The sequence below is a fragment of the Loxodonta africana genome, chromosome 2, assembly GCF_030014295.1.
Source record: "Loxodonta africana isolate mLoxAfr1 chromosome 2, mLoxAfr1.hap2, whole genome shotgun sequence".
In the NCBI taxonomy this organism is placed as follows: Eukaryota; Metazoa; Chordata; class Mammalia; order Proboscidea; family Elephantidae; genus Loxodonta; species Loxodonta africana.
The window spans coordinates 226,035,349-226,059,591 of record NC_087343.1 but is presented as its reverse complement, the minus strand read 5'-3'; the positions used below and the strand labels follow the sequence as shown (position 1 = coordinate 226,059,591).

General features: G+C 45.3%; 1 protein-coding gene across 6 annotated transcripts in view; it reads right to left on the bottom strand.

Moving 5' to 3' along the window:
* TRPM2 (transient receptor potential cation channel subfamily M member 2) overlaps nucleotides 1–24,243 on the bottom strand; it is a 96,052-nt gene that overhangs the window by 71,060 nt on the left and 749 nt on the right. For all 6 annotated transcript variants that reach the window (XM_064279539.1, XM_064279540.1, XM_064279543.1 and 3 more), the window contains exons 2-7: nucleotides 23,581–23,669; nucleotides 12,798–12,966; nucleotides 12,366–12,546; nucleotides 8,680–8,846; nucleotides 6,371–6,551; nucleotides 3,859–3,920 (exon numbers count right to left, since the gene is read on the bottom strand). In XM_064279539.1, the coding sequence (XP_064135609.1) occupies nucleotides 3,859–3,920; nucleotides 6,371–6,551; nucleotides 8,680–8,846; nucleotides 12,366–12,546; nucleotides 12,798–12,966; nucleotides 23,581–23,669 (849 nt within the window). The remainder of the gene's footprint in view (nucleotides 1–3,858; nucleotides 3,921–6,370; nucleotides 6,552–8,679; nucleotides 8,847–12,365; nucleotides 12,547–12,797; nucleotides 12,967–23,580; nucleotides 23,670–24,243) is intronic.

Below are 24,243 nucleotides of genomic sequence, written 5' to 3'. Positions count from 1 at the left end.
ACAAGGACATTCTTCCAGAGCCGACAGAGAAAGAAAGCCTTCCACTGGAGCTGATGCCCTGAATTTGGGCTTGTAACTTACCGGACTGTGAGAGAATAAACTTCTCTTTGCTAAACACATCCACTTGTGGTATTTCTGTCGCAGCAGCACTGGATGACTAAAACAGTGTCCTTATAAGAGGGGCAGAGGCACAGACAGACACAAAAGGGAAGACCGCCATGTGATGATGCACCTATAAGCCAAAGAACACCTGGGCCACTAGAAGCCAGGAAAAACAAGGACAGGTCTTCCCTCAGGGCCTTTGGAGATGACATGGCCCTGCTAACACTCTGATTTTGGATTCCCATCCTCCAGAGCTGTGAGTGAATAGATTTCTGTTGTTTTAAGCCACCTAGTTTTGGGTATTTTGTTACAGCAGCCTCAGGAAACTTATACAATTAGCATGATTATAAAGCTGCTGTTCGGAGGCTTATAAACCAAAATCTGAATGTATTGCAGTCGAATCGATTCTGGCTTTTAGCAACCCTAAGACAGAGTGGAACTGTCCCATAGGGTTTCCAAGGAGTGGCTGGTGGATTCGAACCGCAGACCTTTTGTGTTAGCAGCTGAGCTCTTAACCAGCGCACCACCAGGGCTTCTTTGAAGGCTTGTAAATGGTACAAAATAATGTGCCTTTTCCAGGTGGGTAAATACAAAAACCCATTGCCGTGAAGTTGATTCTGACTCATAGCGACCCTATAGGAAGAGTAGAACTGCCCCACAGGTTTCCAAGGCTGCAATCTTTACAGAAGCAGAGTGTAAAACATCTCTTTCCTGTGAAGAAGCTGATGGGTTCAAACCACCAACCTTTGAGTTAGCAGCTAAGCACTTAACCACTGCACCACCAGGGCTCCTTGGGTAAGTATATCTTAGTGCCCCACTGACCCACAGGTTCCAGGATCCTTGCCTCTCTCTGACACTTTCTGAAATGGATAATTCTCAAACTTATACAGTGTTTCATTTCAGGGCTAACTGCCCCATAGAAATTTACTTCAGACCTTCATTATTTGGAGCACCCCTCTTCTCAGAGGGGAATGTGGCTGATCCTGATGAGCTATGGGGTGGACACCTGGTGCACCAGTGGTTTCAGGCTGACCGCCAACACAACCGTGATAAAGGTTCCATGATATTTCTGTGGTCACAAGTGTCATCCTCCACAAAAAGAAGCCCACCACATGGATGAGGAGTGACACTCATTCTCTAAGGCCCAGGGTAAGGCCGTAGGGTACCTAGCTTCTGCTCAATTCCAGGAAGTGACTTCTAACAAAGCTATCAAGCAGGAAGGACACCTCCAACATGAGTAGGTGGCTGCTCTGGGGTGAGTTAGCAGAGCCCAGCTGCCATCTGTCAGGAGAGCCAGCCTACATTGTGGGGGGGGGGGGACCAGAATCTCTATATACAGTCAATCCTTGTTATTCGTAGTAGTTCTGTCCTATAAAGTCATCACAAACACTATATTGGCAAATACAGAACCACTGCTCCAGAGGAAATGCAAGGTTAGGCTCCTGCAAGCCTTTGGTCACAACATTTTTATTTACTGATCAATATGTTACCTTGTTTTGTGTATATATCTGTTCAAAGTCACATTTAATACACATTGTTAATTCATTAACATTGAACTCATGGCCAACAGCACTATAACAACTGCATAAATAAAGCTTATCTAAGACAGAAGTTTTCTCTATAAGACACATCACAGCTTTCTTGCACTTAGGAAGACCAGATAGCACTTCAGCACTACACTTTGGAGTGTTTTAAACAGCTAAATCATCAACAAAAAGTACAAAAATGGAAAAAGAAATTGGCACTAAACAGATCTCAAAAAGGACATTTGTTTACAGTACGAGAGCTGAAACAAGAAGGCAGAGTGTCACCTCGTTAACCTCAGCTGGGCACATGGGTCAGGGGACTCAAATTTTCTACCACTCTGTGCATGCCCATGAATGACCAGGAAAATGCCACAAGCCATTGATTTCGGAGGCACAGATAAATTTTATCAAGTAGGCTGTCATGGATTGAATTATGTCCCCCCAAAAATGTGTATTAACTTTGTTATGTCAGGATTCCCAGTATTCTGTGGTTGTCCTCCATTTTGTGATTATAATTTTACGTTAAAGAGGATTAGAGTGGGATTGTAACACCCTCACCAGCTCACATTCCTGATCCAATATAAAGGGAGTTTCCCTGGGGTGTGACCTGCACTGCCTTTTATCTCTTGAGACATAAAAGGAAAGGGAAGTAAGCAGAGAGTTGGGGATCTCATACCACCAGGAAAGGATCACCGGGAACAGAGTGTGCCCTTTGGACCCGGCGTTCCTGCGCAGAGAAGCTCCTAGTCCAGGGGAAGATTGACAAGAAGGACCTTTCTCCAGAGCCAACAGCGAGAGAAAGCCTTTCCCTGGAACTGACACCCTGAATTTGGACTTCTAGCCCACTAGACTGTGAGAAAATAAATTTCTCTTTGTTAAAGCCACCCACTTGTGGTATTTCTGTTACAGCAGCACTAAATGACTTAGACATAGGTGAATTCCAAATAACAGGGATCAACTGTATTCCCATTCAGCCAGGACACCCAGGGCTCCATTCTGACCTCCTGATAAACAGGGACATTTTTTACTACCTCATAAATAAAATGTTCATACTCTTGCCCCCAAATCCTCAGGCTGTAATGTCATTGGACATTCCTACGGCAGAAATAACACTGGTCAAGTTTGCATTAAAGAGGCTAGACCACACGCCACAGGATGGTTTCTGAATAAAGGTCCATGTTATGGATTAAATTGTGTCCCCCCAAAATACATGCTGGAGCACTAATCCCAATACCTGTGTCATCCCTATACCTAACCCCTACACCAGTGTAAAGGAGCCCTGGTGATGCAATGGTTTAAGTGCTCGGCTGCTAACCAAAAGTTGGTGGGAGAAAAGACTTGGGGAGCTGTTCCCGTAACAACAACATCTCTGTTGGGAATAGGGTTTTCTTTGCCATGTTAGTGAGGCCCTGTCGGTATAACGGTATAGTGTATCCTAAACCTAACCACTGCTGAGTTATAAAGACTAGCGTAGACACAGAGACAAGAAGCACAAACAGGGAAAAATACAGGCCATGGGAAGATCACCAAGGAACTGAGGAACGCCAGTGCTACAGAAGCTGAGACAAGGATCTTCCCCTAGAGCCAACAGAGAGAAAGCCTTCCCCTAAAGCTGGTGCCTTGAATTTGGACTTCTAGACTCCTGAGCTGTGAGAAAATAAATTTCTATTCTTTAACGCCACTCACTTGTGGTATTTCTGTTACAGCGGTACTAGAAAACCAAGATAGTCTATTAGCAACGTATTAAAGTCACCAGAGGAGTTGATGTTAAATACAGCTGCTGATTCCATAGACCTGGTGGAGGGGAGGGGTGGGATGTCCAAGGGTCTGCACTTCGAAAACACTCCTGGGGGAGTCTGAGTGATGAATTTGTAGAAATAATCACACTGGATGCCCCAGGGGGGGCCTGGAAATCAAGGGTCACCAGCTCCATCCTTGCTCCAGTCCACTCTGGAGCCCGTCTCTAACGTCTATACCAGTCAACTCTTCTGAGCCAAGTCCACCCTCCCATGCTAGGGCACCATCCAGCAGGTTCCCTGCTCATCCCACCTGGAAATGGTCCCCTTGTCACATGGTGGGCCCTCACTTCCTCCTTCTCAGGTGGACAAGCCCATTGCCATCTCTTGTCAATGATCCCCTAGAATGATGGCAAACGGGTTCCTTGGGCCCATTACCCGTCTGCATTGGGACCTGACCCTAGCAGCCCATACCCAGTCCAGCCAGTACTCACTTGCAGCGTGCCAGGGCCGCCCTCCAGCACCATGCAGGCGATGGGGATCTTGATGGCCACCCCTAGGACAAAACATGATGCCCCGAATTAAGGGGTGAGGACTCAGGCCCTCCATCATAGGGATAATTTTCCCCGTTCTCCTGCTTTCTCCAGCTCACAGTACTGAAGCTGCTTTTCCTAGTCACCTGGTGAGGTATCAGTTGGAAGATGTATTGCAGGGAATAAGTAGCTTTAAAGTTTGACACTCCAGGATTTGCAGATGGTTGACCTACTCTATATAAACCAAAACCCAATGCCATTGAGTCAATTCTGACTCACGGAGACCCCATGTGCACAGAGTAGAACTGCATTCGGTAGGGTTTTCAAGGCTGTGAGTTTTGGAAGCAGATTTCCAGGCCTTCCTTCTGAATTACTCTATATAAATCACAGCAAACTCAAGAACACCCTGGTTGTCCAACCTCTCTTGCCCACTTGCCTTCTACTCCCGTTCACTTTCTTGAATGGAAGGAAGGACTAGGGTCGTGGTTGATTAGAGCTGACACCCCAAACCCTCCCTGTTATGGCTTGAATTGTGTCCCCCAAAAATGTGTGTCAACCTGGCCAGGCCATGATTCCCAGTATTGTGTGGTTGTCTACCATTTTGTGACCTGATGCATTATCCTCTGTGTTGTAAATCTTAACCTCTATGATGTTAATGAAACAGGACTCAATCTACAGGATTAGGTTGTGTCTTGAGTCAATCCCTTCTGAGATCTAAAAAAGAGAATTGAGCAGAGAGGAATAAGACCTCATACCATATCAAGAAAGAAGTGCCGGGAGCAGAATGCGTCCTTTGGATGTGATGAGAAGCTCCCAGATCAGGGGAAGATTGATGACAAGGACCTCCTACCAGAACTGACAGAGGGAGAAAGCCTTCCCCAGGAGCTGGTACCCTAATTCAGACTTCTAGCCTCCTAAACTGTGAGAGAATAGACTTCTGTTTGTGAAAGCCATCCACTCGTGGTACTTCTGTTATAGCAGCACTAAGTGACTAAGACACACACCCCATGCCTGTCTACTCTACCAGGCAGGCCACTCAACTTGCTGTGAACCGTCAGGCCGCTTTTCTCTGTAACTATTCTTGTGATTGCTCAAAATCTGGCCACACCTGGGAACACATCAGGCAAGGGAGTATCCTACATGGGACAAGAGCAAGACCAGGGAAGCCTGTCTTCTGTCAGTCCAGCCAGCCCCACCCAGCACAGCAGAAAGGAGGCCTTATTAAGACTTTACAAATCCCTTTTCCTGGGCAGTCAGTTTTCTATCCAGGTGCCAGCAGTGACCTCACTGTCTGCACACACTCACATCCCAAACACTCCCCAACTTGGGTTTCCTCTGTCAAAGCTGGGGTTTTCCAAGTGGGGTCCTTGGACGAGCAGCAACAGCATCACCTGGGAATGGCTACGAATGCAGAATTCTCAGCTCTACTAGAACTCCTGACCAGAGACCCTGGGGAGGGGAGCGCACTCTGTTCTGATAAACCCTGCAGGGTACTATGATGCCCACCAGGCTTGAGGCTCAGGGCTGTACAGGTTTCTGCACCAATTCAGGTAATAGGGCTAGATACCTCCCTGTATTCTTTCTTATCCTTTCTTCACCCCCTCCTCAAGTCACGTACAACATCCTGTGTATTTGACCCCCAAATCTCCTTGAATCCATCCCATTCCATCTACAAGGAACAGACATCTAATTCCAAGTTTTGACCCTTCTATATCCTCACTTCTGACTCTGAGACTGCGCTGTGGTCTCAAGTGACTGTACAACGGCCTGTGACCTGAATGTGGGCAGAGAAGCAGGGCCTGCCCTGACTTTCTTCCCACTGGTCAAAGAGGTCTCAGTGCAAGGGCAGAAGAAGGTCATCCCCACTGAACTGAATCTTACTGGAGCCCTTTGTTCAAGAACATTCCTCATTCTCGGGTGTTCAGAAGAAGGCTTACTATGACCAACTGACTGAGAAGGGCTTAGTGGTCTACCCAGACCCAGTGCCGTAGTAAGTGGTCTACTCTGTTTAAATAACTTTAGAATGTCTCCCAAACCTTCCTTTCTCTGAGCACCCAACCCCCATGTTCCTCTTCTTCCTGAGTCTCCCAGGACTCAGGTGGCCTTATCGTAAGAAAAGAAAATATTCCCAGCAGACTAGCCCTAATTGCAACCTCAGGCCAACCATCAACCCCTCTTAAGTGAGTAAGAGACTCAGAGGCTCTTGGGTCTTGCCCAATTGCCCCTGGTACTTCTTCCCATCCTTCCTTTAACCCCTTCTCTCCCCTTCCAGAAATTATTTTGTGATAAGGTTGTCCTTGCCTGTCTTAACATCATCCAGTGCCACTTCTTCTCTGACAGACCCAGTGTAAAGAGACGGTGGGAGAAGAAAAACAGGAGCATCCAGTGTACCACTGCGTGCCACCCCAATGAACACCCTAACATCCTGCAGCCACTGCTCCCCGTAGAGTGTCTGACAGCCCACCCCACTTACCTCCCCTTTCCTTTGTCTGCTCTGATATGAACTTCTCCAGCCTGGTCCTTAGGGGAATCTCCACCCCATACCTGCCATGGGTGCCATCATCTACCAGGATGAAGTGGGAGTGGTTGCTGTCCAGACAGGTGAGGTTCCCCTGGCCTTCCTCATCCAGGACGTACTCAGCAGGGAAGCCACCCTGGGATGGCCAGACAAGAGTTAGATTGGCGGACGAAAGCACCATTGCTTTAACACTGAGTAGGGGAGAGGGGGGGAGTCTGAACCAAAAAAACCAAACCAGTTGCCCTTGAGTTGGTCCCCAACTCATGGTGACCTCATGTGTGTCAGAGTAGAACTGTGCTCCATAGGGTTTTTAATGGTTGAGTTTTCAGAAGCAGATCGCCAGGCCTTTCTTCTGGGGCACCTCTGTCTGGGTGCACTTGAGCCTCCAAACTTTCAGTTAGCTGTTGAGCATGTTAACCATTTGTGCCACTCAGGGACTTCTGGTGGGGGGGGGCGGGTCTAGTCCTAGTCCCTGGAACTTGTAAGTGTCACCTTATTTGGAATAAAGATATATGTAGATGTGTTTAAGACTCTTGAGATGGGGAGATTATTCTGGACTGTCTGGCTAGGCAAATGTCCTTATAAGAGGGATGCATGCAGAGGGAGATTAGACACACACAGAAGAGGAGGAGGCAATGTGAAGATGAAGGCAGAGACTGGAGTGATGTAGCCACAAATCAAGGAATGCCTGGCAGCACTAGAAGGTGGAAGAGACAAGGAAGAATCCTCTAGAGCCTCTAGAGGGAGCACAGCCCTGCTGGCACCTTGATTTTGGCCAGGTAATATTGATTTGGGACTTTCAGCCTCCAGAACTGTGAGAGAATACATTTACATTTTAAGCCACCAGATTTGTGGTACTTTGTTACAGCAGCCACAGGACATTCATACACAGGAGCTGCTAGGCCAGGAGACACATCCTCTGGGGTCCATGGAGGATGGAGGATCTCCTTGCACCTTCAGGGGTAGTTCCCACCTACAGCCATAGAGGATGGGGGTGTGGTATAACGGGAAGTCTTATGAACTGGAAATGGGGAGCATGGTAAAGGGGGATCTTGGAAATCTCCCAACCTCTTTTGGCCTCAATTTTCCAAACACTAAAATAAGCATGAAAGACCCAACAGTCAATCCAACCCAGCCCAGCTGTACTCATCTTGGATTCTGAAACAAAAGGAAGACAAAGGCCAGCACAGGCTGACAAGTTCTTGGCTGAGCCCCCCACGGGCATCTGTGACTAGCAGAGAAGTCACCACCCCAAGGAGGCTCTTCCCTCAGGATCAAGTGCAAGTGGCCTTTGCCAGAGCAGGTGGAGTACCCCATGCATAAATGGCCACTCATAAATGTGGTAGTTACAGGAAAGTCTCCTCCACAAGTCATGGATCAATGTCTCCCTAACCTTCCTGACCATGTGAATTAGCTGGACCTGTGCCCACTACATCAAATGTCACATGCCCTTAAAAAACTTTTTGAATGAATCCCATGACCTTTTCCAACTCCAGTCTTCGTATTTAAGGAATTGATTCTCACTGCCAAACCAATTAAACAGACTCATGTGAGCTCTGTCGTCCCTCCTACAAGGGAAGCTCACAGTGGGTATTGACTGTCTGGAATCACACCACCACAGAATTCCTGGGCTGGAGAGACCTCAGAATCCCTGGGTGGCACAAACGGCTAAGGCACTTGGCTGCTAACCAAAAGGTTGCTGGTTCAGGCCCACCAGAGGTGCTTCAGAAGAAAGGCCTAGCAATCTGCTTCCAGGAAGCCAGCCATTGAAGACCCTGTGGAGCACAGCTCTACTCCGACACTCATGGGGCTGCTCAATGGCAACTTTTTTTTTTTTTTTGGAGGATGGGGAGGGACCTCAGCATGCAGAAGTTTTGAGATTGAATGGCTTGGGCTCAGTCCAGCTCAGGTGCTCATTGGCTGTGACCTTATCAAAGTTACTTCCCTCCCCAAGTCCATTTCATGGTTTTTCATCAGAGTGGCCATGAGGATAGCCCCCAAACCATGGTGGCTCTGATATGGCTCTTATGTTAATCCTCCCCATGGTCTTGAGGAACGCAGCTGGAGTCCAACCATGGAAGCTGCTTGTTCCAGGTCACTGGGTTCATGGCATGGGCAGGACTTGGGTGGGTCACCTGAACCCCATTCTTCCCTCTGGTGCCCAGATGGAAATCTATTCATTTATGGGCGTGTTCCCCACACCCTCTCCTTACCACTACTCTCCCTCTCTGACCTGCCCCCACCCCGGGGCAGGCTCTACTCACCTTAGGGTGAACCAGACTCTCCCTGTTATGAACAGTGCCCCACGTGGCAACTCCAATGGTGATGACATCACCTTCCTTGTAGCTGCTGCTCAGGCTGAAGTTCCTCACCGCTTCACCCACCTGCTTCATCACCCCAGTGTGGGATCCCCCAGTGATGATCCAAGCCCCTGGAGAAGAGGAGCAGAGAAGTCATAGGGCCTGCAAGTGCACAGGTGCAGCTGCCAGGCAAAATCCTGACACCCCAGGTCCTTTTGTGGTTAATGATACTCATTCCTTAGTGTTGCAGAGCCCCTTACTCAAGGAGGTCTCAAATACATTCGTAGGCATGATTCTCAAATCCAGGGTTAAGAACACGCACTATGAGTATGTGTTCATGTTGCAGCTCAGGGAACCACAGGGCAATGACTTTCCATGTTGTTCAGGTAGAAATAGGGAGGACAGGAATAGAGATCCATCTTCAGACCAGGTCTCATCTCCTCTTCCCACCTTCCTGCTACCTCTGCTCTGTTCCAATCTTGGGAAATTTCTCTGAAATCTACCTCTACTTCTTCTGCTTCTATTTGTGCTTCTTCTATTTCTGCTTCTACTTCTATTTCTAATTCTACTTCTTCTATTTCTACTCCAACTTCTATTTCTACTCCTACTTCTATTTTTACTTCTTCCACTTCCTCCGTTCCTGTTCCTACTTCTTCTAGGTCTATTTCTATTTCTTCTATTTCTATGTCTTCTATATCTACTTTTATTTCTTCTATTTTATTCTACTTTTTCTACTTCTTCACCTTCTATTCTGGTTCTACTTCTATTTCTACTTCTTCTATTTCTATTCCTACTCCTACTTCTACCTATTGTTCTACTTTAAGAACTTTCCCTTCTTCCTCTCGGCTTTTGGGACCCATATGTGGTAGATTGTATTCCTGCTCCCTATGCCCTGTAAGGGATTAAACCGACATACTATGGCCACAGGACATGCAATGGCTCCCTGTGGGAAATCAGCTTCTCCACCCCACTTTTGGGCTTGACCAAGGTCCTGCTCTGGTCAATGATATGCAGGCTGGTAGAACAACCACCACGTCAGAGCACAGTGAGTTCACACCAAATTTTTTTTGCTCCACTACCTCTTCCACAAGAACAGCTGGTCCAAAGTAAGATTCATTCCTCTGGCCCGTGTCCCCAGTTGAGAAGACACATGGGGTGGAGTTGCAACCCTGGCCCACAGCCACTGCCTTGAGCCATAAGCACAAATCAATGTTTGCTGTTTCTTTGACCAGTACCACAGAAAGTGGCACCTACAAGCAAGCCACGGTGCTGCCATAAATTTAAAAAATCTAAAGCATGTGGCACTGGCTTTGGGCCAGGCAGTGGGCAGCAAGGACACTGACACTGAAAGCCAAAATGATACACTGGCAAGACATGTGATGAAGCTGCCACCTGTATTACCCAGGAGACAGATGCACACCTAATGAAGCTATGGTATTAGATGAAGACGTTGCGAAGGTCACTAGTGTACTTGGATAAGGGTGAGCTACATTTGACCAAGTCCCACGTGAACAGGCTGAGAAGAGTCAGTTTACAGGCAGGATGGAGGAAAAGGCGATGGCCCTCATCATCCACTGGGAAATGGTAAAACCGAGAAAGGCCAAGTAAGACTCAGGTTGAGACTGTTTCTGGGCAAAGGCCTAGGAGTCCCTAGGTGCTGCAAACAGTTAATGGTCTCAGCTGCTATGCTAACCAAAAAGTTGGTGGTTCAAGTCCACCCAGAGGCGCCTCAGAAGAAAAGCTGGTGACCTACTTCCAAAAAATCAGCCACTGAAAACTATGGTACGCAATTCCCCTCTGACACATATGGGGTCACCAGGAGTCGGAGTCAGAGTCAGTGCGATGGCAACTGGGTTAGGGCAAAGATCAAGTCAAGGGTGGGCGTCACATTCTCTGTGAAAACCAAACCCTTGGAGTTGCTCTACGACTTTGCTCTCATCTAGACCCCAAAACACAGCTTTCCTCATTGCTACCTTGCCCCAGTGTGACCCACCTTGGAGACACAGACACTCTACTTATCAATCATCACTATGAGGGAAGCTCAAGTCCCCAAGGGCATGTAGCCCAGCACATTGTGATATTCTGGGCTCTGCAGAGCATGAGGGAGAAGTCTTGGCCCCTGCATAATCTTTCCAGTGGTGCGGCCATGGAAAGCTATTCAACTCAATGACGCAGTTTCTTACGGTTAAATATAGAAATAATATAACTACTTACCTGAAGGTGATGGAAAGATTAAGTGATAAGTATAGAGTTGGTTCTCAGAAACTCTCAATACTGTCCCCATGATGAACTCAAGCTACTCTGTCCCACTTGGGAATCGTTTGCCCATGCCATCCCATAAACTTGTCACTCAGCGCAACCTGTAGGTGCAAGTCACTAGTGGAGTTATACACTGGAGCCATTTATGTCTCGTGAACGAGCTGGAAGGCAGCAGTAGGATGTCAAGGGAGGAGCCAGGAGTTGGGTAAGTCTGACCCAACGATTCTCCACCCAGGTGTGGAGTCATGATCTGTAGTCGAGGGGGTGTTATGAGTTGAATTATGTCCTCTGAAAGATTTGTTCAAGTCTTAACCCTAGTGCCTGTGAGTGTGACCTTGTTTAGAAATAGGGTCTTTGCAGATGTAATTAGTTCACATGATGTTATATTAGAGTAGGATAGGTCCTAATCCTTACAAGAGAAGAGAAGAGACACAGACATACACACAGATGGAAGATGGATGTTTTGGATTAAATTGTGTCCCCCCAAAATGTGTGTCAACTTGGCTAGGCCATGATTCCCAGTATTGTGTGGTTGTCCACCATTTTGTGATCTGATGTGATCACCCTTTGTGTTGTAAATCCTAACCTTTATGATGTTAATGAGGCAGGATAAGAGGCAGTTATGTTAATGAGGGAGGACTCAATCTACAGGGCTAGGCTGTATCTTGAGTCAATCTCTTGAGATATAAAAGACAGAATTGAACAGAGAGGAGAGGGACCTTACTCCACCAAGAAAGAAGCACCAGGAACAGAGTGCGTTCTTTGGATCTGGGATCCCTGCACTGAGAAGCTCCTAGACCAAGGGAAAATTGATGACAAAGACTTTCCTTCAGAACACACAGAGAGAGAAAGTCTTCCCCAGGAGCTGGTACCCTGAATTCAAACTTCTAGCCTCCTAAACTGTGAGAGAGCAAACTTCCATTTGTTAAAGCCAGCCACTTGTGGTATTTCTGTTTATACCAGCACTAGATAACTAAGACAGCAGCCATGCGATGATGGAGGCAGAGATTGGAGTGATGCAGCCACATGCCAAGGAATGCCTGTAGTCACCACAAGCTGGAAGAGGCAAGGAAGTTTCCTTCCTTAAAGCCTTTGGAGGGAGTGTGGCCCTGCCAACACCTTGAATTCAGATTTCTGGCCTCAAGAACTGTAAGAGAACGTATGTCTGTTGTTGTAATACCCTAGTGTATGGTACTTTGTTACAGTAGCCACAGTACATTTATAAAGGCATGGACTCAATGACCCCAAGGGTCTTTCCAATCGCAATGGCCACCACTCAGCCTTGGAGGGATGCCCTCACCTGGAGCTGCCTGCTCACCCTACCCCCACCCCCTCCCCATTACTTTCTGGGCAGCCCCTCCAACATGAGCCTGTGCAGACAGGGCTCTTACCTGTGGTCTGGGCCACCTTGACCAGTCCTCTCCGGAAGGTGCTTTTTAGCCTCGGCTTCATGTTGAAGTTCTTGGCCCCACCCGTCACCGAGATTAAGAGGTTGGGGACATCCAGACCCCAGTGCCGGGTCATGAGATGGTAGATAACGCTGGAAGGTGTGTCTTGGGAGACTCGGACATACTGCAGAGAAAGGTCAGTGGGAGGAAACCTTGTGTCAGCAGACGGCAGCTATTCATGGTCGGCACATATCCAAAGGGCCACAACCCACCCCAGCCTGCCCACTTCAGCCTGCCCACCCCAACCTGCCATGGGACTGTTACATGTTATCATGGGGCTGCCACATGCCATCTTGGGGCTGCTGTGGGGCCTCCAAGATCAACAGCAGTGGGCTTAAGCCCACAATGAAGAGCACCAGAGCAATGGAGACCCACCTTTCCCTCCTTCTGGCCCAAGCCTATGAAGACAATGTCACCAAAGGCATCTGTGGGCATCTCCTGGATGTGCTTTCTGGGGTCCCACTCCTGGCCTTGGAACACGTGGGCCTTGATGGCCTCCTCCAAGTGCTGCTCGCGCGTGTAGCCACACATACACACCACCTTCCTGTGAAGACACTGCACAGGTCACCCACCTACCCATCCACAGGGCCCAGATGTGGATAAAGCCCAAGAGGCACCCCAAGTTGGAGGGTTCCTGCACCTCCCATAAACCTTCAGTCTGCAAAAAAGATGACAGGAGATGTCTTCTCAGCCAACTTGATGTTCCCAGGTGGAAAGATGAAGAGCTGTGCCCAGGCAGGTAGGTAGGTGGGCTGCTCCAGCCTTACGTGTCTACAGTTCCCACCTGTCTTGGGCAACTTCCACCAGTTACAGAAGACACAGACAGGCATGAAACACAAAGCTCCACTGAGCCTTCCTTAGCTGATCTAGAAAGATCTAGAAAGAGCACAAGGCTTCCATGGAGTGGGGTGCTTGGTCTGCCTCTACCACTGAGTTTTGTCTTGGAACAAGTCAGTTTTCCTTCTCTGGGACTTGATTTCTTCGTCTCTAATTTGGGGCTGGGATTAGAGAATAAGGCTTCTAAGAATCTTTTCACCTCACTCAAAGCCATCATTTTACCCCCAAGCACAGGGTATGGGATAATAGCAAATGCATCTACAGTGCCCACTATGAGCCAGGCATATTCCAGACACTTACCTGTATGTATTACAATTAGTTTCCCACCAACCCTCAGACAAAGACACTATTGCTATAACCATTTTACAGATGAGGAAACCAAGGCACAGAACTATTCAGTACTTTGCCCAAGGTCACCCAGAAAACACAAGAAGAGCTGGGATTCAAACCAGGATGCCTGAACCAAGGCCAAAAACCAAAACCAAACCCATTGCCATCAAGTCGATGCTGAATCATAGCAACCCTATAGGACAGAGTAGAACTGCCCCATAGAGTTTCTAAGGAGTGCCTGGTTGATTAAAACTGCTGATCTTTTGGTTAGCAGTTGTAGCACTTAACCACTACACCACCAGGGTTTCCCTGGACCCAGAATCCATGCTATATTCCCTCCCTAGGAGCTATAGAAACTTCTTCAAGCAAATAGGTTCACCATTAAGGCCAATGATCATCAAGTGCCTTGAATAAGGCAAATACTCAATACAAGTTCAAATTCTCCAATGAGGCTGGAGCATCCTTGAAGAAGAGAAGGAAGGGAAGCTTGTGGTGTGTACTGTGCTGGCCTCGTAGCTGACCACACATAATCTCAGCAAGTAGGCACCACTGCCCCATTTAACAAACAGATGACTGAACCTTACAGCAGTTAATAACTTCTCGAGCCTCACACTCAGCAAGGTCAGGGTTGGCTCTGGATCTGCCTGGCCCCACTGCCCAGCACTGACTTCCTGACATGCACCACTCCCTTCAGGGGGTGCCACTGAGAACTGTGTCCCTGCAACACTGATGTGCAGGGCAGCACCATATGTGTTTGCTGAGTCAACGCTACACATATAAAATAATGCCCTTTCCATTAATTCATTCAACAACCTGTGCTAGGCTGAGATAAAAACATAAATGAAATCTCCTCCCTGTCCTGAAGAAGCTTGTGGACTAACAAAGACGTTTATAGCCTAGTGTCTCTAAAAAGTTAATGCTGAGTCAAAAACCACCAAACACTAAGTAGAAATGGATGGAGAAGAAGAATTGTCTGTAATTTTATGTTTCATTCTCTTTTTCTAGAGGAAGGGGATGCTATTTTTAAAAAAAAAAAATCTTAAATTTTACCAAATCAATACATGGAAATAGTTTTAAAGCCAAATAAAGCTCCAAAGCTTATAGGCGAAAAACTGCAAACAGAAGCCTTCTAAAATTCGTGTCATCCAAGTCCCAGAAGAAGAGAAAGCTAAAAAAGTATTCAAAGAATAATGGTTGAATTTTTCCAAATTTTAAAAAGAAGACATAAAAACACAGACTCATAAATCTGAGCGAACACAAACAGGATAAATCCAAAGAAATGCGGACCAAGACACATCATAGTAAAACCTCTGAAAACTCAAGGCAAAGAAAAAATCTTGAAAGCAGTGAGAAAGAAACGACACCTTACTTATAGGGTAAAAGCAATTTGAACAACAGCAAGTTTCTCACCAGAAGACATGAAGGCGAGAAAGAAGTGGCACGATATTTTTCAAATGTTGAAAGAAAAAGCTACCTACCCAGAATTTTATATCCAGCAGAAATATCCTTCAGGAATAAAGTGGAAGATGAGACATTCTCAGATGAAGGAAAACTAAGGGAATTTGTCAGACCTATCTTTTTTATCCTAAGAGAATGGATAAAGGAGGCTCTCTAGACAAAAATGAAAGAAGCCTTGGTTGTGTAAATGGCTGAGCACTCATCTACTAATCTGAGGGTCAAATCCACCCAGCTGCTCTGTGGGAGAAAAACCTGACAATCTGATTTCATAAAGATTACAGCCAAGAAAACCCTATGGGGCAGTAGTAGTCTGTCACATGGGGTCTCTATGAGTCAAAATCAACTCAACGGCACCCAATAACAAAAAGCATAAATGAAATGACAAAAGAAGGAATTTTGGAACATTAGGAAGGAAGGACAATGGAAAGAGTAAAAATATGGGTAAATACAACAAATTTTCCTTGAGTTTTCTAAACGATATTTGATAGTTGAAGCAAAGATTATAACATTGTCTGATGTGGTTCTCAATGTATGTAGAGGAAATATTTAAGACACTTATAAAGGGTAAAGGGATGTAAAAGAAGTAAGGTTTCTACACTCACGCTGGTAAAATGTCAACACCAGGTGGTAGTGTTGTTTTTGTTCTTAGTCACTGTTGAGTCGGTTATGACTTATAATGACCCTATGTACAACAGAATGAAACAGTGCCATGTCCCATACCATCCTCACAATTGTTCCTATGTTTTAGTTCATTGTTCCAGCTGCTGTGTCAGTCCATCTTGTTGAAAGTCTTCTTTTTTGCTGACCCTCTACTTTACCAACCATGATGTCCTTCTCCAGTGATTTGTCCCTCCTGATAACATGTCCAAAGTATGTGAGATGAAGTCTCGCCATCCTTTCTTCTAAGGAGTATACTGGAGATACTTCTTCCAAGACAGATTTGTTTGTTTTTCTGGCAGTCCATGGTATTCTTCACCAGCACCATAATTCAAAGGCATCAATTCTTCTTTGGTCTTCTTTATTCATTGTCCAGCTTTCACATGCATATGAGGTAATTGAAAATACCATGGCTTGGGTCAGACTCACCTTAGTCCTCAACACCGGTAGACACCAGTAGGCTGCCACGAGTTTTTGTGCATAAAATGTAATACCTACAGCAACCATTAAAACAGCTATACAAAGAGATACATGCAAAAACACTATAGATAAATCAAAATGGAACTCTAAAAAATGTTCAAATCATCCACAAGAAGCTAGGAAAAATAAAAACAGAAAAAATAAAAAGGAAGACTTAAGCCTAACATATGAATAATTACACTAAATGTAAATGTTCTAAACACACCCATTGAAAGTCAGAGATTAACAAAGTAGATTAAAAAAATATGACCCAATTATTTTTTGTCTATAAGAAACTCACCTTAAATACAGTTATACAAATAGTTTGAAAGTAAATGGACTACTCAGCAATAAAAAGGAATGAACTATTGATACACACAACAACTTGGATGGATTTCAAAGCCATTATACTGAGTAAGGAAACCCTGGTGGCACAGTGGTTAAGAGCCACGGCTCTTAACCAAAAGGTCTGCAGTTCGAATCCACCAGGCACACCCTGGAAAGCATATGGGGCAGTTCTACTCTGTCCTGTAGGGTCACTATGAGTCGGAATTGACTCTACAGCAGTGGGTTTTATACTGAGTGAGAAAAATCCAGTCTCAAAAGATCACAGTGTATGATTCCATTTATATAATATTCTCAAAAGACAAAATTACAGGGATAAATAAAAGATTAGTGGTTTCCAATGGCTAATGACAGTGAGGGAAAGAAAATGGATGTGTCTACAGGGAGGTAACACAAGAGAGATATCTATATATTGATGGCAGGCGTAGTTACACAAATCTACACTTAACAAAATGATATAAAAAGAATTAAAACCACAGAACTCTTAGAAGAAAGCGTAGGGATAAAGCTTCAGGACCTTGTTTTTTACAATAGATTATTAGATGTGGCACCAAAAGCACAAACAAAAAAAGAAAAAAAATAGATAAAATGGAATTCATCAAAATTAAAAACTTTTTTATATCAAAGAACTTCACTAAGAAAGTAAAGAGACAAGCTACAAAATGGGAGAAAATATTTGGGAAACATATCTAATAAGGGTTTAATATCAGTATTTATAAAGAAACTCCTACAACTCAACAACAAAAGGACGAAAAATCTAATTTTTAAAAAAGGGCAAAGGACTTGAATAAACATTTCTCCAAAGAAGATATACAAATGGACAATAAGCACATGAAAAGACACTCAACATCGTTTGTCCTTAAGGATATGCAAATCAAAACCACAACGAGATACCACCTTACACAAAACGGGATGACTGTTACCAGAAAAACATAGAATAACAAGTGTTGGCAAGGATGTGGAGAAATTGGAACCCTCATGCATTGCTGGTGGGAATATAAAATGTTACAGCCACTATGGAAAACAGTTTGGCAGTTCCTCAGAAAGTTGAATAGAACTACCATTATGATTCAGCAATTCCACTCTTAGATACGTACCCAAAGACTTGAATCAAGGACCCCAACGGATACTTGTACACCAGTGTTCACTGCGGCACTATTCGCAATAGCCAAAAGGTGGAAACAACCCAAAAGTCCATCAACAGATGAATGGAGAAACAAATTGGGTATGTCCATTCAACGGAATATTATTTAGCCATGAAAACGAATGAAATTCTGATACATGCTGTGACATGGATGAACTTTGAAACATTATGATGAATGAAATAAGTCAGAAAATGCATAGAGGCAAAAGTTTCTCAGCGGTAACCCAGGGTTGGGGGGGGAGGGAAGACATGGGGAGCTGATGCTTAAGAAGTACTGGAGTGATGAGAAACTTCTGGAAATAGTGGCGATGGTTTCATAAGGCTGTGACTGTGACTAATGGAACTGAATTGCACACTTAAAAATGGTTAAAATACAAATTTTTGTTATGTATATTTTACCATCATAAATTAAAAAAAATATATATCTAACTATATACACATTGTATCAATTTCTAATTGCTAGTTTTGGTACTGTACTAGAGTTGTACAAAGCGTAACTACTTTTGGAAGCTTGGTGAAGGGTACACGGGACCTCTCTATACTATCTTTGCAACTTCCTGTAAATCTATAATTATTTCAAAATAAAAAGTTAAGAAAAAAAAACAGCACACAATGCAGGCTCAAAGCAGGAACTTGCAGACCCAGGGCTAGCAGGATGCAAGCTCCCACCATCCTACCCGCACAGCTAGGCTCCCCTGGTTATGCTACAGGAGAAGAATCCCGTCTCTGGGCATTCCTGCCCTGTATGCTGATTTTCCTCTAGCAAAAATGCCACCACATCTCTTTTTAACTGTTACCTCTTCTCTTATTTTCTTCGTATTTGTGAGCTGAAGCCTTTTAATTCCTTTACTGCTATTTCATCGGGGTTTCACGAGAGAGGAGATAAATGTATGTGTTCTTTATACCTTGTTTAACTGGAAGTCAATAAATATTTTTAGATTCTGTACTTTTTTTTCTAGAAACAAATGACCTAGAAGACTAGATGCGGATGAAAAAAAAAATCAAATTTTAAAACCAGATGAACTTGAGCCAATGACATAGGGGAAAGACTATCAGAGTAAGAAAGACTTGGGTTTCTCTGCCACTTATCAGCTGTATGACCTTGAGCGCTTCTGACTTTCAATTTCTCAATAATTAAAGCGGGAAAAATAATACATTCCCTTGTATCCTGCAAAAATTTCTGAGTGTCAAATGAGGCTCTATGTGGAAAATAATTTGTAAAATTAGCACAAAATAACCAACCATGCAGAGGACCAGGGATCAGTTAAGAGACCTGCCACCAGCCAGAACTCAGTGTCCACAGGCTCTTCTAGCCCTGCCTTTCACCACTCATGAAAAAGACCCCTCAAATGCCTCATGTTTCCTGTTCTCGTGGAGCACCCACAAGGTGCTCCTGGGGTTGTGAGCACAATGACTCACAACTACAGTGAACTCAAAGCATGCCTGTCCAATTTCTCCTTACAGACCCCTAAATTAAGAACTGTGAGGCACTGGTGGTTCCCTGGTAGAATTCACGCCTTCCATGTGGGATACCTGGGTTCGATTCCCAGACAATGCACCTCAAGCGCAGCCACCGCTCATCTGTCAGTGGAGGCTCGCATGGTGCTGTGATGCTAAACAGGCTTCAGCAGAGCTTCTGGCCTAAGACAGAGTAGGAAGAAGGGCCTGGTGATTTACTTCCAAAAATCAGCCAATGAAAACCTACAGATCACAACAGTCAGATCCAGAATTGATTATGGGCATGATGCAGGACCAGGTGACGTTTCAGTCCATTGTACGTGGGGTCGCCATGAGTCAGGGCCAACCAGACTGTAGCTAACAACAGCAATTAGGAAACAGCGATAGTTCATAAACGGTAATTGTTTTAATTAACTAAATTGTAATGTACTCACAATAAAATATCTCTAGGTGCTTTCATCTATTTTTCCAACCTTCACTGGGTTGTGTCTGTCAATTCCCTATATATATAGTTCTTTACATTAACACACACATACACACACACTCAGAGTTAACATCTGGATTAAAATGCTGCTCCATCCGCCGTCTCCCTGCAGCAGCTCCCTCCATTAAACCTGATCGTAATAAAGGTGCCTCTGGAAGTTTCTAAACCAAATGCATCCTGAGCCCTATTACTTCAAAGTAGGAAGAAGTAGCAGAGGGGTAGCAAGCCCCATGTTGTCCTCAAATCCTCCCTGTGTCCCCGCAATCCTTGCTGACGCCACTGGTCCAGGATTCAAAGGGAAGAAGGAATACAATTAATTGGTGTCCTCAACCCCCAATCAACCAGAAACCAGATGACCTCATACATTCAGCAACATTTTTATGAAGGCAACAATTCCTGTAGCTGAAAGGGTATGTATCACAAGCCTGTCTTCAAGTAGCTTCAACTGGAAACCTCAACACAAAGCACTTTCTGTACTTTGCCGGAATAGCCTGTCCTGAACCAGAAACTCTGACCAGGTACCAAGTCCCTTAGAGGAGACCAGCTGTGACGCTGTTGGCTGGAGCACAGCGGCAACTTTCTCTAGCGAGGGGTCTGTTCCTGGGATTACTCAGTGAGAAATAAAGGCTCTTATCAGAAGAGAAGCCAGGCTAGTGGCGTGAAGAGAGGGTACTTTTCAGTATATCCCAGGACGCAGGGCTACAACTCTCTAGCTTAGGAAATGACACTATCACTTCTGATAATCCATACCTGATTTCATGTCATAACCCTCTTCTCTTTCCCACCCATAGGATGTTCCTCTTTCAGCATTCACTCATTCAACAGATATGCATCAGAGGCCAACTATGCGCACCGAATAGGCAGTAACAAAATAAGCAAGCCTTGGTCCCAGTCCCCAAGGAGTCCAGCAGCTAGCAATAAAGAGAAACACAGAACCATACAATTACAGTTGACAACTGGGTTAAAAAAAAAAAAAAAGATAACTATACAAGAAGGAAAGATTATTTCATGGTATAGGATTGTGGTCAAGGAGGGTGTGATGGTTAAGGTTATGTGTCATCTTGGTTAGGCCACAATTCTCATGTAATCATCCTCCATTTTGTGATCTGCTATGAGCGGCCAAGGAAACCCTGGTGGCATAGTGGTTAAGTGCTGTGGCTGCTAACCAAGGGGACAGCAGTTCGAATCCGCCAGGCACTCCTTGGAAACTCTATGGGGCAGCTCTACTCTGTCCTACAGGGTCACTATGAGTCGGAATCTACTCGACAGCACTGGGTTTGGTTTTTTTGGATGAGCAGCCAATCAGCTGAAGGCAGAGTTTCCTTGGAAGTGTGGCCTGCATCCATTATATATAGATGTTCTAGCAGAGCTCGCCATCTCTGGATCATGTATCTGACTCGTCATCCTCTGACCTCCAGTTCTTGGGACAGGAGCCGGCAGCCTGCCATCTGACTTGCCACCAGTATTTCAAATACCAGCAGGGCCACCCTTGGTGGACAAGTTTCAACTGAGCTTCCAAACTAAGACAGACTAGGAAGAAGGACCTGGCGATCTAGTTCTGAAAAAAATTAGCCAGTGAAAACCTTACAAACGGCAGTGGAAAACTCTCAGATATAGTGCCAGAAGATGAGCCCCTCAGGGTGGAAGGCACTCAAAATACGACTAGGAAAGAGCTGCCTCCTCAAAGGAGGAAAAAAAAAAACTCATTGCCGTTGAATCGATTCCTACTCATAGCAACTCTATAGGACAGAGTAGAACTGCCTGCCCCATGAGGTTTCCAAGGAGCAGCTGGTGGATTTGAACTGCCAACCTTTTGGTTAGCAGCAAATTGCTTAACCACTGCACCACCAGGGTTCTGTAAAGAGGAGTCGGCCGTAATGATGTAGATGGAGTCAAGCTTTTGGCACCTTCATTTGCTGATGTGACAAGACTCAAAATGAGAAGAAAAAGGTGCAAACATCCATTAATAATAGGAACATAGAATATAGGAAGTGTGAATCCAGGAAATTTTCAAGTCGTTGAAAATGAAATGGAACACGTAAAGATCAATATTCTAGGCATCAGTGAGCTGAAATGGACTGGTATTGGCCATTGTGAATCAGACAATCATACAGTCTCCTACGCCAGGAATGACAACTCGAAGAGGATGGTGTTGCATTGATCGTCAAAAAGAACTTTTAAAGATCGGTTCTGGGTACCCAGAAATATAACGCAGTCGGTGATAGGATCATGTCCATATGCCTACAAGGAAGACCAGTTAATATGAATGTTATTCAAATTTATACACCAATCACTAATGCCAAAGATGAGGAAATGGAAGGTTTTTTACCAACTTCTGCAGTGTGAAATTGATCAAATATGCAATCAAGATGCATTGATAAATACAGGTGATTAAAATGCAAAAGCTGGAAACAAAGAAAAAGGAGCAGTATTTCGAAAATACCGCCACGGTGATAGAAATGTCGCCAGAGATCACATGAAAGGATATTGCAAGACCAATGGTTTATTCATTGCAAATACCATTTTCAACAACATAAATGGCAAGTATACACATAGACTTTACCAGATGGAACACGCAGGAGTCAAATCGACTACATCTGTGGAAAGAAACAATGGAGAAGCTCAATATCATCAGTCAGAACAAGGCCAGGGGCCGACTGTGGAACAGACCATCCACTGCTCATACGTAAGTTCAAGCTGAAGCTGAAGAAAATTAAAACAAGTCCACGAGAATCAGAATACAACTTTGAGTATATCCTATCTGAGTCTGGAGACCATCTCATGAGTCTGGAGAGCAGCCAGACAAGTTAAGTATGGACATAATACGTGAAGAAAGCAAAAGAACATTAAAAAGACAAGAAAGAAAGAAAGAAAAGACCAAAATGTATGTCAGAAGGGACTCTGAAACTTGCTAAAGCGAAATGATGAAATAAAAGAGCTAAACAGAAGATTTCAAAGGGCAGCTGCAACCCTACAGGACAGAGTAGAATTGCTCCACGGGGTTTCCAAAGAGCAGCTGGTGGATACGAACTGCCAACCTTTTCTCTACCAACTTAAAAGTTGCAGTTTGAATCCACTCGTGGATAGCCCCCACTGGAGCCCACAGCCCGGGAGGGCCGTGTCCAGCCACTCAGAAACAAAGCAGCCACTTCTGCCCTTGTGGGCAGGCTTGGCAGCCACACACAATGGGCTCGGGGGTCTAGGGAAGGCAAAGCACCATGGTGGGCTGTGGGGCAATTCGGAGCCACTTCCTGGACCTCGACGTCCCATTAGTACAAGGGCTTCCCCTAAGATCCCCTCCAGCAACTTGATCTCAACACTTTTCCAGAGGGGCAGCATCCTAGAGGCGTGGAAGATGGTGCCCTGGTCACTAGGTTCAAGTCCAAGCATCATCGCATAGGTGCCATATTGTAACCCTAGACAAGTCATTTAAACTTTAAACACCTCAGTTTCCTCATCTGAGGCAGGGGGAGGTGAAACACCTCCCTCACAGAGGCTCACGGGGATGGACGGAAGTGCTTTAAGGCCTCAACCTTATGCAGATGTAAGGAGTCCTTAGTGTGGACCCACGGCCATGGTGGTTCAGTGGTAGAACTCTCGCCTTCCACGCAGGAGGCCCAGGTTCAATCCCGGCCAATGCATCTCACACACAGCCACCACCCATCTGTCACTGGAGGCTTGGTGTGTTGCTATGACGCTGAACAGGTTTCAGCAGAGCTTCCAGACTAAGACTAAGAAGAAATACTTGGTGGTCTGCTTCCAAAAATCAGCCGATGGCCCACAACTGTGTGACGCAGGCCTAGGCAGCATGTTGTTCCATTGTGCACGGGGTCGCCGTGAGTTGAGGTCCGGCTGTGTAGCAGCTAACAGCAAGAGCAGTATGGACCCTCTGCCAGGGCTTTGGTCATCCTTATCTGTGCAGAGTCCCCCCGGGCACGGAAGAAAGAAGACAAAGCTGAAGGGGAGGGAACCTTAAAAACACTTACCCAGCATCTGACATTTTGGAGCTTTCGACAAAATACACACATTCTTTCTTCATGATGTTTTCAGGAATCCATGAACTGAGATTTTCTTGCTGAGGGTAAAAAGGGCACTCTGAGATCCTCACACAGCGAAACCACTAATACTCAAAAGCACAGATCCTGTGTCTTTCTTAGCACTGGCCTCTCGACAAGCATGAATGAGATTTTTGTTTGGAGAAATGAGACCTAGATAATCTATTACCAGCCTGAAGGTTAAAATCACCCTTGCCTAAAAAGGCTCTCAGGTATGGAGCCGAGAGAGGGACAAACCTATAAAATCATCTTCCCTTGAGCACGATTTGCATTTGCAGTGGACTTCACAGTTCATACATCAACATCACATTCCCCAGGAACAGCGGAGTGACCAAAAGGTTTGTATACTGCCTTTCCTCCTTGCAGGATGGCAGGCAGAAATTTCCACAGTAGTTAAGTAAAGGGTAAGACACCCCTCTGGGTTAAAGTGTTTTTGGCTGCCAGCCAAAAGGTTGGAGGTCTGCGTCTACCCAGAAACGCCTCAGAAGGAACGCCTGGCAATCTATTTCCAAAAAATCAGCCATTGAAAACCCTATGGAGCACAGTTCTACTCTGACACACATGGGGTCACCATGAGTCAGGATCAACTCAAGG